The 26,614-nt window shown below is 37.7% G+C and overlaps 1 protein-coding gene across 18 annotated transcripts in view; it reads left to right on the top strand.

Moving 5' to 3' along the window:
* PTPRD (protein tyrosine phosphatase receptor type D) overlaps positions 1-26,614 on the top strand; it is a 541,446-nt gene that overhangs the window by 456,426 nt on the left and 58,406 nt on the right. For all 18 annotated transcript variants that reach the window (XM_061132759.1, XM_061132767.1, XM_061132761.1 and 15 more), the window contains 2 exons: positions 2,169-2,292; positions 16,735-16,910. In XM_061132759.1, the coding sequence (XP_060988742.1) occupies positions 2,169-2,292; positions 16,735-16,910 (300 nt within the window). The remainder of the gene's footprint in view (positions 1-2,168; positions 2,293-16,734; positions 16,911-26,614) is intronic.

The raw sequence follows: 26,614 nt of genomic DNA on the forward strand, positions 1-26,614 counted from the left end.
TACTGTGTAAAAAGCTAATGTACTCAGTAATGCTCATCAGTGTAAAGTGGAATATCAGTGGTAGTTGTACTTTCACAATCATATTCTTAATTACTAAGTCATGATAATGAATATTAAAGTGTTAAGCTAATTAATACATTGCATATTGCAGTCTCCAAAGTCTGTTCTCTAACACCCATGCTATAAGAAAGAATTACTCCATGATTTCTCTTTATGAACTTTTCTCAGCAACATTTTTTTTTTTTTAATTGTTGAACCATCTCTTGAGCCATCTTTGTAGATACAAAGATGACTAAATGTGTCTAGGTAGGATGGTGGCTAAAGGACTTCAGAGTTTTAGCCAAAGGCCACCCAGAGTCTATGGAGAGTTTTAAACACAGTCCTAACCTATTCAGGGGTGTGGTTTAGAATGTCTACTTAAGTATGAAGAATGGATTAGAGTGAGGGTTTAGAGAAGACATCAGCTACTGAAGAACTGTGATTTAGGAAATGGTAGACTTGGGATGGAGTTGAGAAGTTTTTAAGACAAGGCTTGGTCACTAAATGGAGCTGCTTTGTGTGGAGAAGGCACAGGGTTGGGGCATCTGAATGCTTCAACTCCCCTTAGCTCACAGCATACTCTGAAAGGAGTACATTCTGCAGGGAAAATGATGAGGTTCTCTGGAAGAACAAACTAGAAGGACCCCTAATCACTTTATTCTTTAGACTTTTAAGACATGGATAATTATTTTGCTGAATACTGTTCAGTGATTGACTAGTTTATATACAGATTAGCACAGGCTAAGAAAGGAAAAGGGGTCTTATAATCTCTAGTAAATTAGAGGTTGCAATCTATACTGCTGAGAATTTATGTTTAGAGGCTATTCATGACTGTTAATAGGCTTTACTCTTTACACTTGTGAGTTTATTATTGTGCTGACCTCTATCCATTAAAACACAAAATGTGTGCATCCTTAATATTGTAACAGCTGTTGGATATATTTTACTTTCAAATTGTACATATCAACATAAAAGCATGGAAAATATCCAGTATCAAAAATAACTGTTAAAAATTCTATGAATATAGCAGTGTTTTTGCTTTTTAAAGAATTTCATCCTGAGTATATAAATCTAATATATCATTAGTTCTGAAAACTTGATTTTGGTCATTTAAAATCATGTTTCTATAATTACTAAACTCATGTTTCCATATACCATGAAATTATATCTTAAAAAAGTGTCAGTATGCTATGATGAAAGAAAAAATACTTTCATTTCTATAACACTGCAGGACATTAAAAAGTTTCCCAGTGTTTTATAATCAAAGCCTGAATTCAGTCTCAAAATAATGGTTCTGTATAAAAAGAAATTTATATATCATTTTATAGCTATACAAGATATATTTTATAGAACAACTTTGGTTGAACTAAGGCATCAGGAGAGGCATTAAAAATCAGAAAAAAAATAAGTTTAAAATGAAGAATATAGAGCAAACTTTGTAAACATAATAACACATAATGATAAGTTAAAAAGTGATTAGATCCTATCTGTATTAGATTATAAATTAGTATTCTAAGATGATTATTAGATTTAACTTACTTTCCTTCTTACTGTTATTCTTACCTGTTTTAATTGTACAAATTGCCTTGTGATGGTGGTCATAGTGTGTTACAGAGACGCAGACAAAATTCTAAGTTGCCATCAAGATGTAACCCTGCAGGTGAAAGAAGAGCTTGTGCCCAGTGAGTCCAGTGAATGTTCTGTCACCTTAAAGAGTGAGGTTAGGTCCAGAGAGGAAAGAATAGGAAGAAGAATCAGGATAAAATAATGTTCACAGAACTGGAAGGAATATTGGACCAAGATAACTTGTAGACTACAGCAACAGAGAAGAAAATTGAAAAGTTAAAAAAAAAAAAAAACCCTGCCTTTTCACTATTAACAGGACATCTGTATTGATTTTTTTCCCCCATTTGAATCAATGTTGGTGACTATCACTGTTTTTTCCAATGATTAATCACTTCATCTTATTCTGGTTGTATCAGTGTTCAGCTTCACAGCTAGGATCATCTTGATGAAGTGTAACTTCAAAATTTTCTTTTTAAATCATGTTTGTTACTTGTGATAAATGCTTATAATCTGATATTATTCAGTATTGATTTTGTGTATGTGTGCTATTTTTTTTTTTAAAGTCGATTGACCCTGGCCAGCAGTTCACATGGGAACATTCAAACTTGGAAGTAAACAAACCAAAGAATAGATATGCAAATGTAATCGCTTATGATCATTCCCGAGTTCTCCTATCAGCAATAGAAGGTAAGGAAATGCAGATGATATTTATACCTTTATTTCCATGGGTTTAAATGTGTGCATGAAAATACAGTTTTAACTAGGTGTTCAGTCATCTATGAACATAGTTATTTAAGATTTAGGCACTGCTTATTCTCACTTTTTTCATACAAATATACCAATACTGGAGCACAGAGTATTCTTGACACAGGGCATCCCTCACACCTTCTTGCTTCTACCCTGGATGAAAGGTTGATCATTTAGTTCATGTTTATATAAGAGAAGCAAATTGAGGTTGCCCATTTTACTGATAATTGCTAATGGTTATGAATAAACAGGTGATTATCAGAAGATGCCCATAGACTGTAACTTAAAAATTGTGAGGAGCTTATTTGCATATAAATCTGGATAATCACTAAGGAAAATCAAAAGTTTAGGAATCGGTGATGGTGATGTGGTGATTAATAAAAACAAAGCACATTAGAAATGTCTGACGCATCTATTTGTGGACTGCTTGGTAATCAGTTGTACTAAGGATTTTATCCCAGAAGGAAGGATTGCTTCTAGAAGATGAGGATCATTCCTCAACTGTACCTAGCTTCTCTGAAGGATTCATGAGAGTATTATCCATTCATCTCTTTCCAATAATAAATCCTTCTCACATGGCATATTAAAAAATACCCAAGAGCTTGTGTTCAACAGTCAGCATTTTGTTAGTCTTTTTGGCTGAAGCACTGCATTGGATTGCTATTCTTAAAAAGTAGTTTACAATGTCACTTAAATCCTTTCCTCTGTCATAATAGCTACCCTGGACCACCAACTGCCACATACCATATTCATCCTCACTGGCATCCGAAAGAGCGTTGTGGCTTTTTCATACTTAAAAGTTTACCCTCTTCCAGATGTTTTATAAAGCATTAAATAATACCAGCTTCAGACGCAGTCCTTTTCTAGAACAGTACAACTGAAATATTTTCACATATAGTTGTTCAAGTATCTTTCCCTGTTTTCTGATTCCAAAATCTGTGATGGCCACCACTTTATCTCATAACCCTGACCAAGTCCTACCTGCCTCCCTAGCATCCAAATTTAATCTGAAAATGAGTCTCTGCTTAAAAACTTGTCCCGTCAGCACCAAAGGCAACAGCACAGTAAGTTCGAGTTTTAGAACAAGAACTATTGTATCTCTCAGCATTTGAGCAAGTCCACACCTCAGTCCCCTTTTCTCAAAATGGTATTATGTGACATAGATATATTTTGTAAAATTCTCACAATTGATTTTACTTTAGATGTTGGAAAATGTTCTAACAAAACAAATAAATAAATAATAAATCTTTTTGTGGAAATTAAAGATACTAGTTGTTCAGGGGTTAACCTGTTTTCATACTGAAAAAAAAAAAAAAAAGATCACTTTTATCAAAGTTTCACCAATGCTAGTTCAAGCAGGATAGTGTCACATTGGTAGTTTCTTCTTTTGAGGTCCTGTTCTAAGAAACTGTGAATGGTATATGTGGATGATTACCATATAGGGCTCACACTTTGCTTCCCATTTTGTAAAAGGAAAAAACAACAGCAGCAATTTCTTGTCTCAAGTCTCTTAAATTATCTTCATGGTAAATAAAAACTAAACCAAGTCACACATAGAAGAAAGAAATCTTTTTTGTCATTAGTGAAGCAAGGTAAATGGTAAAAATAAAATAAATGAATAGAAATGGAGAACCCATTTGGCATGATCTTGGCTGGAGAACTTGTCAAACTGCCTTTGTTTCCCTGTAGTATTGTTTCAAACCACTCAGAATTAGGTCACTCAATACTACCACTTCCCTATGCTTTTGCCTGCTATGTCATTATTTTCCTTAACCTGTTATTTTCCACCATCATAACAGTAAAGTATGTCAAAGGACAAAGAATATTCCTCCTTGTACCTTTATTATGATAGTTGGAAACTATGTACATTTCATTCCCATGCTATTTTTACAGAATAAGATCCAAAGCACTTGAATCAGACTAAAACGTGCCTTTTTATAGCTTTGTGTCCACAAATACACCCTAAATCTAGAGCTGACCTAGAAACCAAAAGTTTTTTCAATTTTAAGTGTTATGCAAAAGGTTAGAAGCATTTAATTGAAGTTTATGGCTATACAGAGAGCTTTAATCTAGATTACAAGCATGAACAGAGTTTTATCTTAGACTAAGCCCTAGCCAGCAGATATTTAAGGGGAAAAGCAATCATCCTGTATCTTAAGCACAGAAAAAATGCCAGCATCTGGAACCACAGAAGCAGTAACTGAGGCTTCTCCTATAAAGGGATCTTTGATAGCTCAGAGCCAGATTTTTCGAATATATTAAAATGCTATGTGACTTCACGTACAGTTTATAAAACTTAATGTGCTTGTTTTGGGTTCCACCCATGGTGATAACTTACATGACTGTGGTTGAGTGGTTTATATGGGATCCGTTTGTTGTTCTCTCTGTGTTTCTGATCACTCCCTTTGTATTACTTTGCAGAGTGATCTGATGACATTAAAGAAAAAACTGGGAGTTGTCACAGTGACTTGTGTTGTCTTTATCTTGTTTAACAGAGCAAAACTCTTAACATTCTTCCATTGAAAGATGACAAGGGAAAAACTTAAAAGAATAAGGAATTGTGTATGGGCACTGATGTGCTTACCGAACTCCTTGAAAATACTGATATTTCATGATGTATCTCCAAATTACAATTATTTTATGTATGCTGGGAAAAATGCAAAATAAATTTAAGAGAGTCCTAATTACAAAATGCTCACAATTATTGAATTAGATGGTAAGCAGTATGAAAACACAATTGAATTCCTGACCAATGCAGTTCTTGTTGGCATCCCAACATGTTTAGGCAGTACTTAAGAGAAAATAATAATTCCTGAAAGAGAGAGATGATAGGACTTACTTCATTGACTTAAAATATTGTCAAGAAAGACTAAGTGGAAATTAATATTTATATGTGCATAAGATAATATATCATAATATGCTTAATCTTATAGACTCCAAACTTGTCTAGAAAGTATAATTTCATTAACGTAGAAAAAGAGAAAGGGACCAAACCAAAATGTAAAGAGCAAGGAAATCTGGGTTTGGGTCACAACTCTGTCCTAACTCGTTCTGTCACTTTGACTTCTGAGTATCAGTTTTCATAGTGCTAATGTCTTTCACTTTTGAGTTCTCTAGTAAGAGTTAGCTCTATGTAGTTTTTACATCAGCTATCTTATTTACTATACTCATAGCAGTCTGATGAAGCAACAGTATAAATATTTTATTAGTATAGATAGGTATCCATGTTTAGAGATGAGAAAACTGAAGCTCAAACAGAGAATCAGCCCTGAGTCTCAGTGCAAAAGATGAACAACTAATACAGCTTACATTTGAATTGAATTCTTCTGATTCCTCACTCAAGGCTTCCATAGGCCCACATCACTCACCCTGCTTTCCCGCTGATACAGGATGTGACTTAACTAAGTAACTTAGCATGGATACGAACACCCGGCCTTGCCTTTTTGACTAAAATAATCCATTTTATCATTTCGTATTAACACAAAGTTCACATTTTAGTATTTCATTTCTCTTTCTATGGTCTAATTTTCCTGAGGCTATAACATAAAATAGGGAATCATCAGTGACCTGGATGCATCAGACTCCTACCACTGCAGAATGTTACATCTGTCCCTAACAGGTGATCTTCCTAGCTCAAATAACTTTTTATATATCTTAAACTTCTTATAAATTCAGGAATATCAATTAGAGGCAGATTATTTATTGTAATGCCTTGTAACTATCAATGTAATTATCACAGTCCGGAATAAAAAAAGTTATTTTTTTCCTAAACTATAATGATCTTCACTGCTGCCAGTACTACATTCTATTAGTAGAATTAGCATTTCACTTTAAAGCCATGTTGACATGGAATTTTTTTTTTAAGTCATTGGCCAGGCCTATGTCAAGAGCAAAATTTAAAATCCTCCTTTTAAATTAAACAACAAAGACAAGACATTATGATAGACATGACTGACTTGGTATTTACCATGTGTTGGGCATCATGTCTTAGATTTTATATATAGTGTATAAAATCATGTATAGATTTTACTGATAGTGTAGAACAACCTCAAAAGCTAGTCATTGTCATACAAAATTGAGATGAGGAAACTGTTAAACTTTTTAAAGTCTAGTAACCTTCTTACAGGCATTAGCTAGTAACTGGCAGAGCCAAAATTCTCAGGTATGAGTCAACTGGACTCAAGATGGCTATTCTCTCCAAAAGGCAACCTGGGACTCTAGCCACTTTTGAGTCATGATAATGGAGCCTATACATGTCAACCTAACTCAAAAACTGTCCTTTTGACTGGGAAAACTGTCTAGGAATTTTGAAATGTACATTTTGAAACACTTATCATAGAAATCTTAGAGCCAGAGTTCTTCAATTGTGTTCTTAGACTTAAGCTAAAGTGAATATTTCCAAAGAATAAACAACTTATAAATGGCTTTCAGGTGGATTTTTTTGTTTGTTTAACATCACTACATTTTTGGAGGTATCTTAGGAAGAAAGAGAAATAAGACCGAAGACTGGAAACTAAATCCTGATTTTAGCAGCTATGTGACTTTGGGCATGTCATTTACTTCAGTTAACCCTTTGGGGGGAGTTGATTCCTTCTTAGAATCTGATGAACATTTCAAATTCCACTTGCAAACAAAAGGCCCCTACACACATCTGTATGCTAATTTTATAGAGATGACGGACACGCAGTCTCTTTGCAAGTGTATTCTTCAATTTAGGGAGCGCTGACTCAGTGTCTTTCGTTCTGGTTCTACCTAAAATGAGAATGTATAAGATTGCCCCTGCTATTCCAAAAAATTATGAAGGTTGATTCTAAATCCAAGGATCATAGATAAGTATTAAATCTTGGACATTAAGAGATTACTAGCTCTTTTGAGTGGGGAAGGGGGCACATTTAATCCAAAGGGTTTACCCAAATAGAATTATTGGCTCATCTGTGTCTCTCCAACAAAACCAGGTTTAAATGGTTTTTTCTAAGAGTTAGAAATGACAAAGAATACAGCACTTCATGCCATACGCATTTTTAACACTAGTGTTTGTAATCTGATAAAAGCAGCTTAGGAAAAAATGGGTTTGTTTTATTTTTTTCTAGTTTTGGGGGAGTATATTTAGTTTCAGACCATTCATTCATCATTATTCACTTCATCTCTGTAATGGGTACCTTCCTACAAGGGCCTGTGTGTATTTCTCAAGAACTTCTTTCCTATTAAAGTATCCCAGGCTCTTTTTGCTTTTGAAAAACTTGTTTGAACAAGTTCCTGTGCCTTGGTTTCCTCATCTGTACAATAGGATTAATAATAATAATGCCTACCTCCTAGAATTATTAGGAGAATTAATGAGTTAATGCATATAAAGCCTTTAGATGAGTGTTTGGCAAAAAGAAAATGCCTAGTAAATACCATTACTGTTGTGAATTTTATTACTACTATCGATATATCCTTTTATCCACAGATGGAATATCTTTTCTTTATGATCTATGGAAAAATTAATACTATCCAAATGAAAAAGCTGCATATATTTGCAGCACTCTGTGAAGCAAAAGAAAATATTGGTGCTTGATAAATGAAAACCAGATCTATAATAGCATTACAGATTTCAACAAGGGGAAGAATGTGTTCTTTTAAGTGGAAATCCAAAATATATTATCTGCTGTTTGATTTGCACAATAGGGACAACTCAAAAAAAAAATGCCAACTGTAAAGAAAATAGATGATGTTACAACAACTTGATTATTTGTAAGATGGGCAGTTTAGCGCCTTTAAAATGAGAGAGCAGCTCTCAGAATCACTGCTCCTAAGATAAATCTAAATTTAAAAAGTAAAAAGAAACTACTGATACTCCCCTGTACTGTTGATTGCCATTTGCCACCACACTTGTGCTCTACATTTAGGCCCCGTCTCAGCTTCCTCTGTACAGTGTTCAGTGGTAAATGTCTCCTGATTCATTCAGACAGCTGTCAGCACATGGGAACGTTCTCCAGTTACCCATCTTACCCATGCTGGGGTTACCCTTCTTTTTTTTCTGCAGGCCATATCTAGTAACCGTATATATTTTCAGTAAGTAGAAACAACGAAAAACAAACAAAAGAAAATCAATAGCTGCAACCTATCCAAAATTTTCTAATAAATGTCTAATTATACTGAATATAAATGTTTCATATGGAGTATCTACATTAAAGAATTAAAATTGCTTTCCTCAGTCAAGAATTCCTTTAATAGCTGTCATGTGATATTTCCCACATCAACGCAATTAATATGATCCCTTTTCCTCTCTCTCGGTTCATTCTCTCTCTTCGTCACTCCTCTCCTCACATACCCCAGACACTAATGACTAATTTGTGGGCACCTGGGTTTGTTTTATTTTGCTCTCGAAATTCTGCTTACACCACTGAAGGAAGTCGGTTAGAAAATATGCCTCATCTTAAAACACACACACACACACACAAAAACTTGTCTCATCTCATCCCATATTGGTTGAGTTCATTTTTCTCACATTGTTTATCAATCACTGAGTTAGCACCATTTCTTTAACATTTTCAGCCTTTCAGTTTTCAAGTTAATTATTTACAAGCGTGACAAAATTTAATCCTTTTATTGCAGAGTGATCTTTTTTTTTAATAAATAAAGGCATCTTTCTTTTTGAGGAACAGTGCACAGTCAAATTTTTATAGCTTAATTTGTCTTAAATTGAAAGCTAGATGGGATTTAACCTCTGGAAACTTGGAACAATTTCACAAGGTGCTTGCAGCCTTCGTAAAGACTAATTAGAGCTATTTAAATGGCATCTCTCTCCTGTGAGCAGCAGAGCAAGTGTGTGGGGATCTGTTATTCCCAGCGCCTACCTCAGCCTGCCCCTGTGGTGCTTCTTACCTAGAAAGGAGAAAAAACATTTTTAAGGGATGGTGGGTTGTGTTGGTTTTTTCCTTTACTTTTGTTTCCAGGAAGCTAATCAAAGAGTAAATTAGAAAGCTCTGAGTTTATTTTTATCTGCATTGTCTTTGTTCAGTTATTGGGATTTTCTTTTCATTTGTATGGTATATCTATGCAGATTGTGCTAATGAAGCTACCCTCCATCACTCTTAACGCTGCACAGAGACCTACGTCATCTGTGGTATGGCTCTGTTTTTAGAATATAGGTACAAGTTGTACATGACTGGAATGTTAAAAAATGACTATTTTTGTCTGCTCCGTTATTGTTTTTTTAACATAAGAATGGGGAGGGAGCCTTCCAGATTTGCAGTTTCTTTTTGTCAGTATAGTATTCAGAAATGAGTAGGTTTATTTCATTTTTGTTGGTCACATCGATCATGAGAATAGCCAGTATCCAATGTGTATTTTAGACGTTTCAAATTAACTTACTCATTTGAAACTCTCACAGGGGTGTTGGGTAGGGATGTTATGATAGTGCGGCTCATATATTAGGGTGTAGGTGAGGAGACGGGCACTGTGAGTGTCCTACAGACGGAACTCCTGCTGATACCCTGCATTTGATTTTGACTATTTCATTGTGAGGAATAGGCTACCCACTCCAGTATTCTTGGGCTTCCCTGGTGGCTCAGCTGGTAAAGAATCCGCCTGCAATGTGGGAGACCTGGGTTTGATCCCTGTGTTGGCAAGATCCCCTGGAGAAGGGAAAGGCTAGCTACTCCAGCATTCTGGCCTGGAGAATATCATGGACTCTATAGTCCATGGGGTCGCAAAGAGTTGGACACGACTGAGCGACTTTCATATATGTATATGTATATTAATATAAGCTAAGTTGGCAAAAACTCTGTGACTTAGCTAAACAGGCATACTGCATGGCCCAAATGCTGCTTTATTTCAGGGCTAAGTGTCCCCTAACTAGAAATGAGTCCCTTCCACCACAATGCTGAGAAGACCCAATACATGTAGCTAACCTTGGAATGCATTCAGAGACGACTCAATCACCCACCTCCTTTTCTGTAGCCACTCTCATGACCTGCCCCCTCAGCAGGGCCAAGGTATAGAAAACCAAAGAAAGCAGAACACACTGGGAGAGTGCAGGCAGGGTTCACAGACTCTGAAAGTTGTCGATTCCTCCAGAACTCAGAGTGGCGATGAGCTGCAGTACCCACACGGAAAGGCACACTTCTAAAAAGAATCATCCTGCATTTGGTAGAAACATGGAGGGTCACTGGGCAAACTGCAGTCATATCCAGGGAGACTTCTGCAGATGATACCCTGTGCCTTTGCAAGAAGCATTTGTTTTTTCTGGTATGTTGCAAAGAGAAGCCTTTGTTTTGCTAGTTCTGATGCAGCTGTGAGTGGCTGCCATGGTGTAAGTGAAGGAGAAAGAAGGCCTGTGTCCCTTGAAATTAAATAAATTTACTAGTAAATTATTATTGGATTTTGCTTATCTATTTTCTCTTCTGTGGTTTTGCTGGTGTCAGCAAACAAAGTAAACATTTTTTGTTTTTTTTCTGCATTGTGGGTTGTAAAAATTACAATCTAGGTCTTAACTGGCAATTCATTGTTGTTAGTTTTTTTTTTATTTGTGTATTGAAGTGGAGCAGGAGACATTACTGATTAAATGAAAGGTAGCTTTTGTATTCTAGTGGGTCTTCAGTACTTCTATCTTACAACAGGGAATAAACTGCTTTACCAAAAAAAAAAAAAATTCTTTGACACAAACTTCACAAAGTGTTTGTAGAAGTGAAAGGAAATGTTAAGTACTAGAGCTTTGATGCCACGCTGTGAGCTGGAGCAGAGCCAGCCAATGAGCTAAAGTTCTGGTCCCCCGCTCTGTGTTGCTGCAGTAGTTTGTCCTCTAGAGCCATGAATGGGGTTCCCCACCTTGCCTCTAACTCTGCCTCTTACTCATTCCCACCTCCACAAGTCAAAGAAAGCTACTTTTCCTGAATAGACCACGTGCTAGGCTAGTCCTACCACCTCCTCATGCTTTTGAATCTGTTTATTTTTTATTTTCTATTATTTTTTTTCTATTTTTTTTCTATTATTATTTTTCTATTTATTTTCTATTATTGTTTATTTTCTAGTCAAAATTTAAAGTATCAATCACACCAAAAAATCTGATCACAGTTCATCAGAAGTAGAAGAAGTAGGAAACAACTTGAACGATCATCAGAGCATGTACCTACCTAATCTGATAGCCACTGAAAGTCTCTATATAGCTTAAAAGAACTTCACAGAGATTTCCGAATCCAAGAAGGTTAAAAACACCACAGAGACACAATCTTATTTTAGAACTTAAAGGGACTTGAGGGAATCAATTTGTCCAGCACACCTTGTTTAGCAGATAAGCAGTCAGAGGTCTGTACAAGTTGAACCACTGCCCAGATGTCAAAGAGCAACTTCCCAGCAGCCCTAACCGAGAGTTTCAGTTTCCTGGTCAATGTCTCTGATGTCTTAGTATGTTCTTAGTATTGTTTCACAAGTCACAACTTTTATGATACAGAAGTACACACTTGCCCCTTATGATTACTTACTTTCACATTGATAAAATAATTTATGTACTGTTTTGGGTCCTGCTTTTTTACTGAAGAGCATAAGGCCTTATTATTAACATTTTATAATTATGAACACCTCTCAACAATCTTTTCAAATCAAATTATCTACTGACCTGAAAAACTGAGTGCAAAGCAAGTTGTTTATTTATTATTATTTTTTTATAACGAGACCCAATTATTTCTCATCAAATTAACAAGGGAAAAAAAGAAAAGAAAAAGTATTTTAACCCAGTCAGGACCAAACAGCTCAGATAGTATGTTCTTTGACATTTCAACATGCTTTCAAGGTTTTAAAGCCTTTCTCAGTATGAGTTAATTATTCATCAGGAATATTCTTTCAAACCAAATAGCTTCATCTTTCCAAGAATTCCTCTCCATTTGTTAATATTCAAATACATGGGAGAAAATCACTATAAAGCTCTAAAGTGTTAATCCCATGCTTAAATGAAGAAAAATGGCATTTCCTCTGCATGTTGAACACAAAAGTTCTCAAAATTTTTCAGATAGAAAAAACAAGGGAGCCCAAAGTTCACACCCAGGCTTATTTTTCCACCAATAGTGTAACTAGCAATTCCCAGGAAATAAAATAAGAGCCTAAATGTGACCCAACCATGTTTGAATCACAATATCTCTTAAAGGCTTGAGTTTTATAGCTCCAAGTTCAGTTTGTCCAAAACACAAAGACCCAGTGGAAAGCATGTATGTAGTATTTTTAAGCACCACAAAAAATAAGTCCATTAACTGATGAAACAAACTAGAAGATAGGAATGTGGAATACAGTGGGGTATAATATGAAGACAAGATCTAGCCTGTTTTCTCACTTATTAGATGATTAGATTAGAATGATAACTATTGTTGGTATTGGAATTGCGTACCTGACTATTATTAATTGGAGAATACACATGAACCAATACATAGGAAACCAGGACTTCTGTGGTCATCCAGTGGTTAGGAGTCTGCCTGCCAATGCAGAGGACACAGGTTTGAACCCTAGTCTGATATCTCACTTGCCGCGGGGACAACTAAGCCCATGTGCCACAACTTCTAAGCCCACACTTTGGAGCCCTCAAGCTGCAACTACTGAACCCATGCGCTAGAACCACTGAAGCCTGCACGCCCCAGAGCCTGTGCTCCACAACAAGAGAAGCCACTGCAGCGAGAAGCTGGCACAATTCAAAGATTAGCCCCTCTCGTTGCAGCTAGAGAACGCCTGTGTGAAGCAATGAAGACCCACTGCAGCCATAAATAAATCAATATTTTTAAATGAAAAAAAATGCACAGAAAATCATGAAAACTTACTTTTATAAATGTAGTAAAGCCATGGATGCCTAGGAAAGGACAAGGTCTAGTTCTAACCTGTTTTTCTTGGACAATGACCTTAAGACCAATTGTGCCTATGGGACTTAGGACCAAGAGAGTGCCTACAGCAGGACCAGTCCTAAGATTCTACTTATGATGAGTTTCAGACATCTTTTTTTCAAGTTCTTGCTATTTTACTACCTCTTCCTTCTCAAAAAGAAAAAAAAAAAAAAAAGCAAGGCACCATTACCGTACTTTTGGACATATCTTCACAAATCCAAGAAATAAAAGCAATCAGCTGATTGACAGTAATTCTGTATTCTTTCAGTTCTGCATTTTAAGTTATATTTCCACTTAACATAGCCCCAGAATTCAGTTAATTCTTACACACTTCTCATGGATTAGTAGTGCACACTGATTTGCACTACATTAGAGGAAAGTCAATATAGTATGTTTTTTTCATTGGAGTTGGCTGAAAAATCATTCTAAATATGTCAGTTTGAAAACAGAGGTCTTGTCTACTCAAAACACACTTCTCTTTAACCTTAGCTTTCAATCTGAGGTTAATCTTTTTTTTAGAAGTGCAAGCCACCATTATTTCTCAGATCTTTTCTCATTCATCTTTCTGCACAGCTTATTATGTTGGGTTGTATGAATATAGGACACACTTGGTCTTAGGGCTGCTAGAGAACACAGTAGTTTCTCACATCTCCACATTGCAAAGAACATGTGATACAACTTACTAGAAGTGTCTTTTTGTCAGAGTGTGTAAAGCAATTTGCTAGGAGACTTTTATTCTAGGTATTACCTACTTAGAGACACGTGTCAAAATATATAAAGAGGATTCTCACATTATTTTCAGGATATAAATATTACCCTAACAATTAGCTCTCCTAGGTGTCAAAGTATTGTTTTCAATTCTCTTCTTTGCACAATATCAAGTCCCAAATTCTTAAAGCATTTAGTGATAGTGTATGGATCAAGGTGCCTAATAGTTTTCAGAAGAATTTTTGTATTTTTGTCCCAACTATTATTCAGTATTAACCTATTCCCCATAAAATATAATAACAACATATTGTTCAAACTTGAGCAATACATCAAAAAACAATTCATTATGTGATAGCTGATTAAAGTTTATGCAAGAATGTAGGCTAGGTCTGATTCCACCTCTTAGATGTGTGTCTCACATTCACCACCTGTGTCCTCAGATGCGTTGTTCAGACACATTGTTACCCTTGATAAGGAAGAAATGGCACGGTGCCCAGCTGGTGTATTTTCTGAGTCATTAAACCAGATTTCTCCATTTTTGAATTTTCTTGGAAAAAAAGTTTTCTGTGTATTGGTAGCGGAGTGAGGCCCTTAGCCAGAATCCTTTTGATCATTTTTTTAATGTTACCTGCTAAATTACAGTATTTAAGGTGAGCTTTCCCTGTGTTATAGACTCATTGTTGGCTCAGAACCAAATCCTGCAGACATGGAGATGTGCATGCTTCCCAGTGGCTGTAACCTGAGGACTTTATTTAAACTGTCCTTTGAATCTGCAATAATGTGGTGTCAGGGAGGAATAGGATCTTTATCAACAAAGGGCTGCCAGAACCCCAATAGCTTCTTGAGTAGCTGTAATAGATGAATAATGTTACAACAAACCGTGCATTTCAGTTTTTGCTCAAAAGGCTTTTTACTGATGCTGGTGGTATTTCATATCCATGTGTTCATCTTGGAACCCAGTAGTCTCCATCTGACTTTCATTACTTTTCTTGAGAGGATCAGTTTTACAACTGGAATCAGAAAAGCAGTCAAAGTAATTGCAAGTGGCAATCACTGAAATATAGTAATCTTAGCTTGGGAACATATGTTCCATTATAAAGAATATATTCTTTTTTTTAATAAATCCAAGACTCATATTTTCCCAAAGTAAGAAGGGACCATGTACAGGTTCTAGTGCTATCTCCTGTATCATGCTAATATCCCTATAAAGTGTTTATTCCTTTAGGAATAGGCAACTCATTACATCTGAAGGAAATCTATACCCTTTCTGATTCTGACTATATGAAAATGCTTTATTATACTGGAGATGAAATTCATCTCTCTGTAGTTACATCCTTCAGAACTGAAAGATTTGGGTCTCAACATAGTAATCCTCAACCTCTCTTGACTCATGGGCGACTCTTATGTCCAACTCCTATTTTTTGCCAGGTTTTAATATATATTCCTTTCTCATACGAAATAGCTTTGATTTCCATCGTCATTCTGGTCACTCTTCTTGGAAGTTCAGACTTCCCTGTAACCCTTATAAAGGCACCGTGCTGAAGGAAAATTAGACTTTTAATCAGAATATCTGTATTATGTTACAGATTTGCCACTTTTAAATGTTGGAACTTGGGCACATTGTTTACTGTTTTTGTCACCAGGGATAGTAAAGGTAAATAAAAGATATGTGGTCTAGAGGCACATAAAACAAACAGTATGCAAGTGGACAATTAAATTTAGAATTACAATGTTGCCAAGAGAGTTCTGAGGTCCCAGGGTATGAAGAACAGGCCCCCTGAGATGGAGGCTCAGTGTTTCCTGATGGGAAGGAGACAGAGAGTGTGTTGTGGGATGCAGGATGGCAGTAAGCTAGGGGAGCAATGTTTTCTAACAAAGCCACCATGTAGAAGCAGGGCAGTGTCTAGAGACTGGAAAGAGAGTAGATGAGTAGACAAGGTGAGTTGGAGAAGTACAGAGCTTTGTGGCCATTGTTGAGAATTTGGATTTTATTTAAAGTGTAAGGAGAAGCCATTGTTGGGTTTGAAGAAGATACATTCAGTGTCTGAAATATATTTTTATAAACTGCTCTCATCAAAATAGAGAACAGACTGCAAAGGACAAAAGTAGAAATGGGACAACCAATTAGGAGGCAGTTGTCATCATCCAAAGAGAGATTTGTGTGATTCGACAACCCGTGGAAGTTTAAGGGAGAAGCAGTATCCTACAGAGGTTAAGACACAGATGTAGCAGCCTGCCTGCCTATAATTAGACCAGACTCCACCAATTTTGGCACATTTTTGCATCTCTCTGCACCTTAGTTTCCTCCTTTGTGAAAGGAAGGTCATGATTGAACTTCCGAGAGTTGTTGTGAGGATTAAATGAATTTATATATGAATTCCCTGTTAGCTAAATCTGGAAAGAATTTTTTACTCTTAGGACATGTTCCACCCTATACTGCATTTTCAGACTCAGGCATTACTTTATTTGGTTTTTGTCTGGGAAAGAAAGAATGAATGTGGAATATGACCAGATAATTGCGTATCTTGCTTTGCAAGCTATATTTTGCTGATGCAATGGAGAAAACATGTGAGAGAAAAGACATTCCATGAAGAATCAGTTGTGTTTTTCTTTCTTTGGAGTCCACCTTGTCATGTCACAAAGATTGAACACTTCAGACATTGTATTTCTTTAATGTGATGGTCCCAATAAGAACCGTTTTTAATCCTGTTTAAGACCCAAACTTTAATAGTGTGTGAAACAATGATATAACACTGTCATCAGGCCATGTCCCAGGCTGTTTCCTCTTGTGATATGTTCACATAGTTGCATAACACTCCTTGTTTTACAGGTATCCCAGGAAGTGACTATGTGAATGCCAATTACATAGATGGCTATAGGAAACAAAATGCCTATATTGCAACACAGGGATCTCTACCAGAAACATTCGGGGACTTCTGGAGAATGATATGGGAACAACGGAGTGCCACAGTTGTTATGATGACAAAACTAGAAGAGCGATCCAGGGTAAGGATGAATATCTACTTTCTCCCTCTTAAAATCTTCTCTCAGATAGTTCTGGTCAGAATCTAAGCTTTCTTTAAGTTTTCATTTTTTAACAGCCACTAAATATGAGTATCAACAGCTTAGATTAAATCATGCTTTAACATTCTTTTGTATCTTTCAAAAAGGAAATTGTCTCATGTTATGATGTGTATGATCACTAAAAGAAAAAAAAATAGCACTCAAAGAAGTAGGTAACTTGTCTAGATAAAATAAATATCAACTTGGATATCTTTTTAACATTCACATTTAATAGGAACGCACAGACTTTGGGGGAAAATCCCAGTAATATGTACTTCCTGACATTTTCAACTTTTTCTTTCTCATAATCTGCAGTGAAAATCTAAAATTCTGTGAAAGGGGATCCTTTCAAAAATTATTCAAATTATCATAAATTAAGTCAGGGCAGTCAGAAAAATGATGTGGGTTAATACACAGCTGAGAAAACATGTAAATGTAGAGGGCATTTTGCTAGTTTAGCCTTCTCCAAAATGAATAGATTTTAATAACAGAGTCATTGCTTAGTAAGGTCTAAGAAAGGAATTTTATTCATCATATGGATCCAATATTATGGAGCATGACATATTGGTTAAATGCTTTTGATTTGCAAAACTAGAACATAATGGGTAAGCAGTACCCACATTCCCAAGTGTACATGCAAATATTGTAGCCATTTGAAGAAAATCAGTAACCTTGAGAATTTAAGGAACAAGTCTGACAAATCACTGAAGACAGCATATGTTCTCCCTGAAGCGTGGGGCATTCGGGGCAGAGTTTGAAACTACCAGTGAGAGGGCTCTTTTACTAGGGTCACAGTATTCTCAAAAAGGATATTTTTAAGGAAGTCAAAGCCTGAGTCCTTATTTGTTGTATGACAGCCAAGTTTTAAACATTCTTCCAAGCTCAAAACATGGCAGTTTCTCTTAGCCCCAGTGTGTCTATGAGAGAGGAGTTGAAAACTGCTCAGGAGATCCCTAAGGAAAAAGCTCAGACTTCGGAGAATATAAAAAGTCCTCGCTGTTATTTTAAAGCTGGGAAATCAATAAATATGGTACACAATTGGTTTAGCAAAGCTAAAAAGCAATCAGATCTTTTCAGAATGTGAATTCTACAAAAATATTGTCTGAAATGAATTTAGATTAAAAAAAACTTGTATGACTGTGAAGACATATTTGTGTTACATGTTACATTCAAGTACCATTTGAAAGATGTAAATAGATCTTTTATTGACTCATACTCAGGGTAACCTCTATATAACCCCTGTGTATAACCAGCCCTTTCCTTAAAGCAACTCCCTATCCAAATGATTCTTAGATACAATTGTTAATAATTTTAACAAGGTCTAACATATATTGGGTACACTGATATTTTACAACAGTTCATGAGATAAACACTACTACGATTTCCATTTCATATATGAGTGAACTGAGGCTAGGACATTCCAGAAGGTCACCCAAGCTCTTTCAGTTACCAAGATCACAATGAGGAATTGAAGACAGACAGTCTGTCTCCACAACACATGTGCTTACCCACCAGGCCATACTGCCTGTTAGCACTTCTGTGAAGCAGAGGCAACTGAACTATTATGTTACAGTATACATGTAAATCTAACTTACCCAGACTGCTCTGCCTAGAGATACTGGCTGGTAACAAGCAGTCATTTGCAAAAGCTGTTTTCAGTAAAACACACATTTTTATCTTGACACTGCAGGCTTTCATTAAGCCATGCACAGAAACTTGTTTTGAAATAACCAAATGAAATTCTGCCCCTTTTCTCCATAATTGCTTCTAATAATAAAGTTAGTTCTAACTGGCCCCACTGCCAGTGCAACATGTGATGGTAATGAGCAGTTCTTGGTGGAAGGCATTGTGACTTAAATACCTACAGTTTATCTTTGTGTTGCAGGCTACCTTTTTTTTTCCCCACCTCAGACAGAGAAACTTATTTGGAAGTTACTAAATGAACTCTGTTTGTTCCCTTCATTAATTACTCTTTGCTCTTGCAAGTTAGCTCTCTCCTTTGTTAAATGACCTGAGGAGGCCAAATAAAGTGCTGCCTTGTGATTTTTATTCTGTGATGGTTCAGTCTGTACCCAAACTTATGATGACCCACATAAGCCAATATTGAGAGATCTCAATCATCATCAACCCTGGCTATACAGATGATACCCTGACCCCCAAAGCCCCAGAGCCTTTGTTCCTCAGTCTAGAACACTAGAAAATAAATGACCAAATGCCCTGGAGAGATCTAACAAAGCACTGAACCCCCAAATTATCTCACCTGCTCTTCATCTTCCTCCCTCACATCCTCCCACCTCAGTTTTCCCCTGTCCACTGCTCTTTCCCCTAAAGTCCCAGGAAAGAAGGGGAAAGCATTCCTGGATTTTCCAAACAAGAACATAGGTTAAATTTTGCTATACAGTGTTTTTAAACAGTGGTTAGTTGTTGCTGAAATATATAGCTCCATACTTGGGGAACTTTTAGGGTTATGTGGGCTGACCTGCACCTCAATGAATTCTCAGTTCCCAGCAGCCAACTTCAAAGCAGTCATATGACCTACTTGGCTTTATTTAGAAACTGCTGTAGTCTCTCTCATAAAGGGAAGAGGTCCAGGCAGCTTAAACAGATAACTTCTCCAAGGGCTAAAGCTTGAAATTTCATTATTTTGATGAAGGCTTGGGTTCCTAAAATAAAATTCATCCCCTTGGCTTATTAAAAAAAAAAAAAAAGGCATGTGTGTGTGTGTAAACACTTCTGTGCATTGCAAGTAGGCAGGAATCCCTGCTCACTAAAGTGGGAAAGAGAGAAGAATAGGAAGAAAAGATTGCATGATACTGCACAGAATTGCCCGGGGACACCACCATCAGAGGAAGCTGCCTGACAGAGTTCCAAGCAGGGGTGCGTTGCAGTCATATGTCTGGGTTTCAAGCCCAGCTGTAGTGCACCCTAGCTATGTGACATCAAGCAAGCTGCTGGACACCTCAAGGTCTCCTTTCTGGATTACATGGAAGCGTTAATGTGGATATTACTTTTAGATAAAGAATGTGACAAGGTGTCTCAGTGAGTCTACACTATTATTTTTTGGTTGAAGTAGAGAAGTTAGAGGCTTTACCATTATAAGTTTAGTTTCCCCTAAAGCTGGCTTCCAAATAAATCAAGTTTTGCTACCAAATGAAATGAGTCTGTTTCTCTGTGGTTGTTGGTGAATCCTAACCAAACACAAGAATCACTACGCATAGTCAGTTTTGCCCCTGTTCACAGCCCAGGGTTGCACAGTGATGCATCCCAGTCAACAGGACAGTGTAGCTCAGAACTTGGGGGCCCTTTGCATTTGCCTTTGACAGAGTCTCCAGAATGGAGACCCTGACACAGGAAGTGTGTTAATCTGCCTGTAAAAAGTCTACAATAGAACATTCTGGCTGCTACTTTCAGTTATCTTGAAGCAATACAATGTGAAAACAGTTTTATTATGAACCTGAGTTATGTGTAGTAATAATTACTACTAAATATAATATAGTTTTGATACCACATTTCCTTTTGGTTAAGCTTTTCATTCTCCTTACCCATTCTTACTTATTTATGATAATAGGGAATTCTCTTCTCAGAACCAACCTCCTTTGTTTTCTAGCCCTCTACTGTGCCAAGACTCACTCCCAACTTCTCTCTGTGGTTGACACAGCAGCAGGTCTTGTAACCCTTGCTGAATTAGAATAGTTCACTCAAGAAAAAATTTACTCTTGCAAGTGTTAGACATTTCCCTGATCTTTTGTTAGAGAATTATTCACATTTGGAAGGCTGATGAAGTCTTACAAGCGTGAGGTAGGGCTTAGGGCTTACAGTGGCCATTTGAAAACTTCAGTTCTTTGATTTTTCAAATGCCATCAGTCTCCCTTAAATGTGGCCTTGCAAGAATACCAAACTTAAATCAGGAGACTGTTTGCACAGTGTGTTCATTCATATATCAACCCTGAGGAGAAAATGTGTAAGTTGAATATTTTCTATGAGTTTCATTAGGATGTATTAAAAAATATATATATAAAAGCTGAAAACTAGAGATTTTGAAGTTGAAGTTTGATTGCTGCCTGAAAATGCAAAAATCAATTTAAAGACTTGTATACTGTGTGACATGAGATATGGTTAGTGGGTTTTATTCCACAGTTTCCATCTTTTTTTGCCAAATCGTCTCAAGTTCTGCATAGTTCACTGATTCTGCAGCAACTTATTCTTGTGCCCCAGAATGTGGTCTTTAATTGTTTCCATGTTTCATAACATGCCAATAAGCACATGAATTGGTCTGGGTAACCACATGGAGGGAAGAAAGAGTTCGGAAAAACTGAAGCACTAGTAGGGAAGTAAAACATATACAGCTGGGATTTCCACTACAGGGGTGTTATTTGTGGGCAACTGGGATGCATGGCTGGCAAGTCTGGCTAGAAGAATGGGAGTCTCCAAGGGAGGATTTGCAAAGACCATTCCCAGCCCAGGAAGCTCTATTATTTAGTGGGTGACTGTTCACTTTATTCCCCCTTTATTTGTCTGCTTTTTGCTATTTCTCTTCTACTTTGTTTCCCATCTTGAGGTACAGAAGGGAACGTGTAGGCCTATCATTGACAACTTCTTGAGCAACCTTGATTAGTGTTAGAAGGTGAAATGAATTCACTGAGGTTAAGGGGTATTTGTCTTTCACTTGTCCTGCCAGCCTGCTTTCAGTCAGTTCCCATAGTTGACACTTATTGTTGCTTCATGTCTTGCAAGCTTTATAGTGGGAGTTGATTCACTTAAAGAGTTAGTATTGTAGTGGGACTTAGTGCTATAAATGTCAAGGATAAGAGTAAAATTTTGACACACCCTAAAATGGAAAATGATTTGAATTGTCCTCATCCAATGTAGGCCACATCTATTTGTGGTAAAAGCGTAGAATACAATGTGAAGAAGTCTTTACTCAGTTTCCAAACTCTCTAAATCCCATTTTCTGTTCCCAAATAGATAACCAGGGAACTTGGTTAATGGCATCCATTGCTAGACCAGATCAAACATTTCGTGCAACATGACTTACTTTATGATAGGCCAGGAATGGGAAAATCCATGCTTCAGTAAATTCGGTTGTTTGTATTAATGAATGGAGGTTAGATGATGTCAAGGCCGAAGGGGTCAGGCTGGCGTTAACTACACTATGCTAATAGTTTAGGGAGTTAAACCTGACGCTTGGCCACTGGAGCACTTCAGACCTAAAGACCACTCACTCTTCCTGTGTCCTCTCCATTCCTTGAATGTCATCATAGTAAATTTGCCCCAACAGAGAGTGACAGTGAGATGGAGACATATTCCACCTGCTTCTGTAGCTAAGAGGGCAATTCTGGACAAAAAGCAGCAAGAAAGGAAATTCTGATCAAACACTTTCTTGTTTTTCTATAGAACAACCCTTGAGATACTTTTCAGATTGTGAGGTCCTTTTGGGTTAAAAGTTGGCAGAATCCCTTTGAAGATTATAAATGGCAGTGTTATTGTTTTCATTGTCTTTGTCGGTTCTGGAAGGCCAAGCCTTGGCTGGTGGCAGACTAATTCCTGGCCCCTCTGGTTTGTCAAGGTTCGGTAAGTTTAATGGAGAGCAAATGCCTTCCAAATGCCAGGTCTGTGTCCTCTTCCAAACAGAACTGGAAGCACCAAAGGCCTTGAACATTTAATTTCTCAAACTATAACCTGAAGCACTGCCTATCTAGGGCTACAGAAATTGCTTTTCCCTTAAGCAACTGTTGGGATGGCAGCACAAACATTGCCTAGGGAGTCTGCATGATGTATGGGATTGTTTTTGAAAAGCGGTGGATACTTAATGTATATAGGACACTGGCAACAAAAAGAAAGATACCCATGTTGGCAGCCTAAAGGATGTTTGGGTCCTTATCTAGCAAGTTCCACATTCTTGGTTTTCTTTCGTCAACTGTGTCAGATAACAGAGAAAGGATCCCGCCAATTTCTTACTGTCTGTTAGCTTCCTGGAATTTCTCCCTTCTTTGTCCATCCCACCTCCTCTATTTAGGATGGCAGACTACAAATGCTGGCTCAGAACATCCCTACTGAAGTGAATTATAGGCAGCACAGCCTAAGGAATGAGAAAGAGATGCAGCTTTGCTCCCAGTGACAATGTGCAAAGCCCCTGTGATTCTCCCCAGTCATGCTTACAGTGCTCTGGGCTGGTCTGGGTCATTTCTAAGATTTTGAGAAGTGCGAGTTAATCTCTGTGCCGAGGCAAGACAGACATTCAGCTGGTATGCACCACTGTAGCTTTACTGGGAGTTACTGTATTGAAATGTATCCATATTGGCTGGTATACAAACATTGTCTTTTTATTGAAACTTTAAGACACGTAAGGATATTGCTCAGTGTCAGTGACACTGGAACACCGTTGGATCACAGGCAGCCCCTGGGCAGACGAAGGCAGGTGCAGAGGTGACCGTGAATCTGTGTGGAGAACCCAGTCATTGCCAGGAGTGACTGGGGCTGAGGGACAAAGAGACTCAAGTCATGAGGGAAGGCCTGATATCCAAGTGCCACCTGGCCATGACAGAGGGACATTTCGCACATTTTTCCTCAGGCTACACCAAAGTGCTAGAAAGCGGAGATATAACAGGAGAAGTCATTAGAAAAGTTGAGTGCAGCTCCGTCTGTTAATTCCTAGCAGATGCATTTGTCTTATCCTGTTCGGGTCGCTATAACAGAATGCTATAGATCGGATGGTTTATATACAACGGAAACTTCTCACAGTTTAAGACCAAGATGCTGCTTCCTGGTTCATAGAAAACTGTCTGTATGATGCAGGGGTAAGCGAGCTCTCAGGAGTTTCCTTCTAAAGCACTAATTCCATTCTACCAGGCCTCCACCCTCATGACCTACGGGCCTCCTCAAGCCCCCACTTACTAATACGATCACATAGGGAATCAGATTTCAACATAGTGCCAGGAGAAATAGCCACAACCTCAGATATGCAGATGATACCACCCTAAATTGGAAAACTCAGCATTGGTCACAGGACTGGAAAAGCTCAGTTTTCATTCCAGGGGCAAAGAAAGGCAATGCCAAAGAATGTTCAAACTACCGCACAATTGCACTCATCTCTGACGCTAGTCAAGTAATGCTCAAAATTCTCCAAGCTAGGTTTCAACAGTACGTGAACCAAGAACATCCAGATATTCAAGCTGGATTTAGAAAAGGAAGGGGAGCCAGAGATCAAACTCCCAAATCCGCTGGATCATCGAAAAAGCAAGAAAATTCCAGAAAAACATCTACTTCTGTTTCATTTACTACACTAAAGCCTTTGACAGTGGATCACAACAAACTGTGGAATATTCTTAAAGAGATGGGAATACCAGACCACCTTACCTCCTGTGAAACCTGTATGTAACTCAAGAAGCACCAGTTAGAACCAGACATGGAACAACGTACTGGTTCCAAATTGGGAAAGGAGTACGTCAAGGCTGTATATTATCACCTTGCTTATTTAACTTATATGCAGAGTACATCAGTTGAAATGCCAGGCTGGATGAAGCACAAGCTGGAATCAAGATTTCAGGGAGAAATATCAATAACCTCAAATATGCAGATGACTACCTTATGGCAGAAAGTGAAGAACTAAAGAGCCTCTTGAAGATAGAAGAGTGAAAAAGCTAGCTTAAACTCAACATTGAGAAAATGAAATTGTGGCATCCGGTCCCATCACTTTATGGTGAATAGATAGGGAACCAATGCAAACAGTGACAGGCTTTATATTCTTGGGCTCCAAAATCACTGTAGATGGTAAATGTAGCCATGAAATCAAAAGATGATTGCTCTTGTGAAGTGAAGCTGTGACAAACCTAGACAGCATATTAAAAAGCAGAGACATTACTTTGCCAACAAAAGTCCATCCAGTCAAAGCTATCGTTTTTCCCCTAATCATGTATGGATGTGAGTCTTGGACCATAAAGAAGGCTGAGCACTGAAAAATTGATGCTTTTGAATTGTGGTGTTGGAGAAGACTCTTGAGAGTCCCTTGAATAGAAAGGAGATCAAACCAGTCAATCTTAAAGGAAATCAATGCTGATTATTCATGGAAGGACTGATGGTGAAGCTCCAATACTTTGACCACCTGATGTGGAGAACTGACTCATTTGAAAAGACCCTGATGCTAGGAAAGATTGAGGGGAGGAGGAAAAGGGGATGACAGAGGATGAGATGGTTGGATGACATCACCAACTCAATGGACATGAGTTTGAGCAGGCTCCGGGAGTTGGTAAAGGACAGGGAAGCCTGGAGTACTGCAGTCCATGGGGTCACAAAGAGTCGGACACGACTGAGTGAATAGCAGCAACCACCCTAATGACAGAAAGTGAATATAACTAAAGAGCCTCTTGATGAAGGTGGAAGAGGAGAGTGAAAAGCTGGCTAAAACTCAACATTCTGCCCTGTATCAACGTGGATCAGCCATAGGTATATATATGTACCCTTCCTCTTGAGTCTCCCTCCCACCCCCATCTCACCCCTCTAGGTTGTCACAGAGCCCTGGTTTGAGTTCCCTGAGTCATAAACCAGCACTATATTGTAATTATCCTTCAATTAAAATAAATACATTTTTTAAAGTAGGAAAAAAAAACAGCAGGAAAAATGGAAAATAAACAAAACAAAACTCAACAGTCAAAAAAATAAGATTATGGCATCCAGTCCCATCACTTCATGCCAAATAGATAGGAAGAAAATGCAAACATTAGCAGATTTTATTTTCTTGGGCTCCAAAATCACTGTGGATGGTAACTGCAGCCATGAAATTAAAAGAAGCGTTTATCTTTCTGGCTTACTTCACTCTGTATAATGGGCTCCAGCTTCATCCATCTCATTAGAACTGATTCAAATGAATTCTTTTTAATGGCTGAGTAATATTCCATGGTGTATATGTACCACAGCTTTCCTATCCATTCGTCTGCTGATGGGCATCTAGGTTGCTTCCATGTCCTGGCTATTATAAACAGTGCTGCGATGAACATTGGGGATGTTTAGAGAGAACAGCATCGAAACATGTATATTATCAAGGGTGAAACAGATCACTAGCCCAGGCTGGATGCATGAGACAAGTGCTCGGGCCTGGTGCACTGGGAAGACCCGGAGGAATCGGGTGGAGAGGGAGGTGGGAGGGGGGATTGGGATGGGGAATACACGTAAATCCATGGCTGATTCATGTCAATGTATGACAAAAACCACTACAATATTGTAAAGTAATTAGCCTCCAACTAATAAAAATAAATGAAAAAAAAAAAAGAAGAAGCAGCCTGCTCCTTGGAAGAAAAGCTATGACAAACCTAGACAGCATATTAAAAAGGAGAGATATCACTTTGCCAACAAAGGTCCATATAGTCAAAGCTATGGTTTTTCCAGAAGTCATGTATGGATGTGAAAGTTGTACCATCAAGAAGGCTGAGCACCAAAGAATTGATGCTCTTGAATTGTGGTCCTGGAGAAGACTCTTGAGAGGTCCTTGGATAGCAAGGAGATCAAACCAGTCAATCCTAAAGGAAAGCAGTCCTGAATATTCATTGCAAGGACTGATGCTGAAGCTCCAATACTTTGGCCACCTGATACAAAGAGCCAGCTCCTTGGAAAAGATCCTGATGCTGGGAGGGCAGGATTAGGATTAGGATTAG

Source organism: Dama dama, chromosome 29 (assembly GCF_033118175.1).
Source record: "Dama dama isolate Ldn47 chromosome 29, ASM3311817v1, whole genome shotgun sequence".
Taxonomy (NCBI): Eukaryota; Metazoa; Chordata; class Mammalia; order Artiodactyla; family Cervidae; genus Dama; species Dama dama.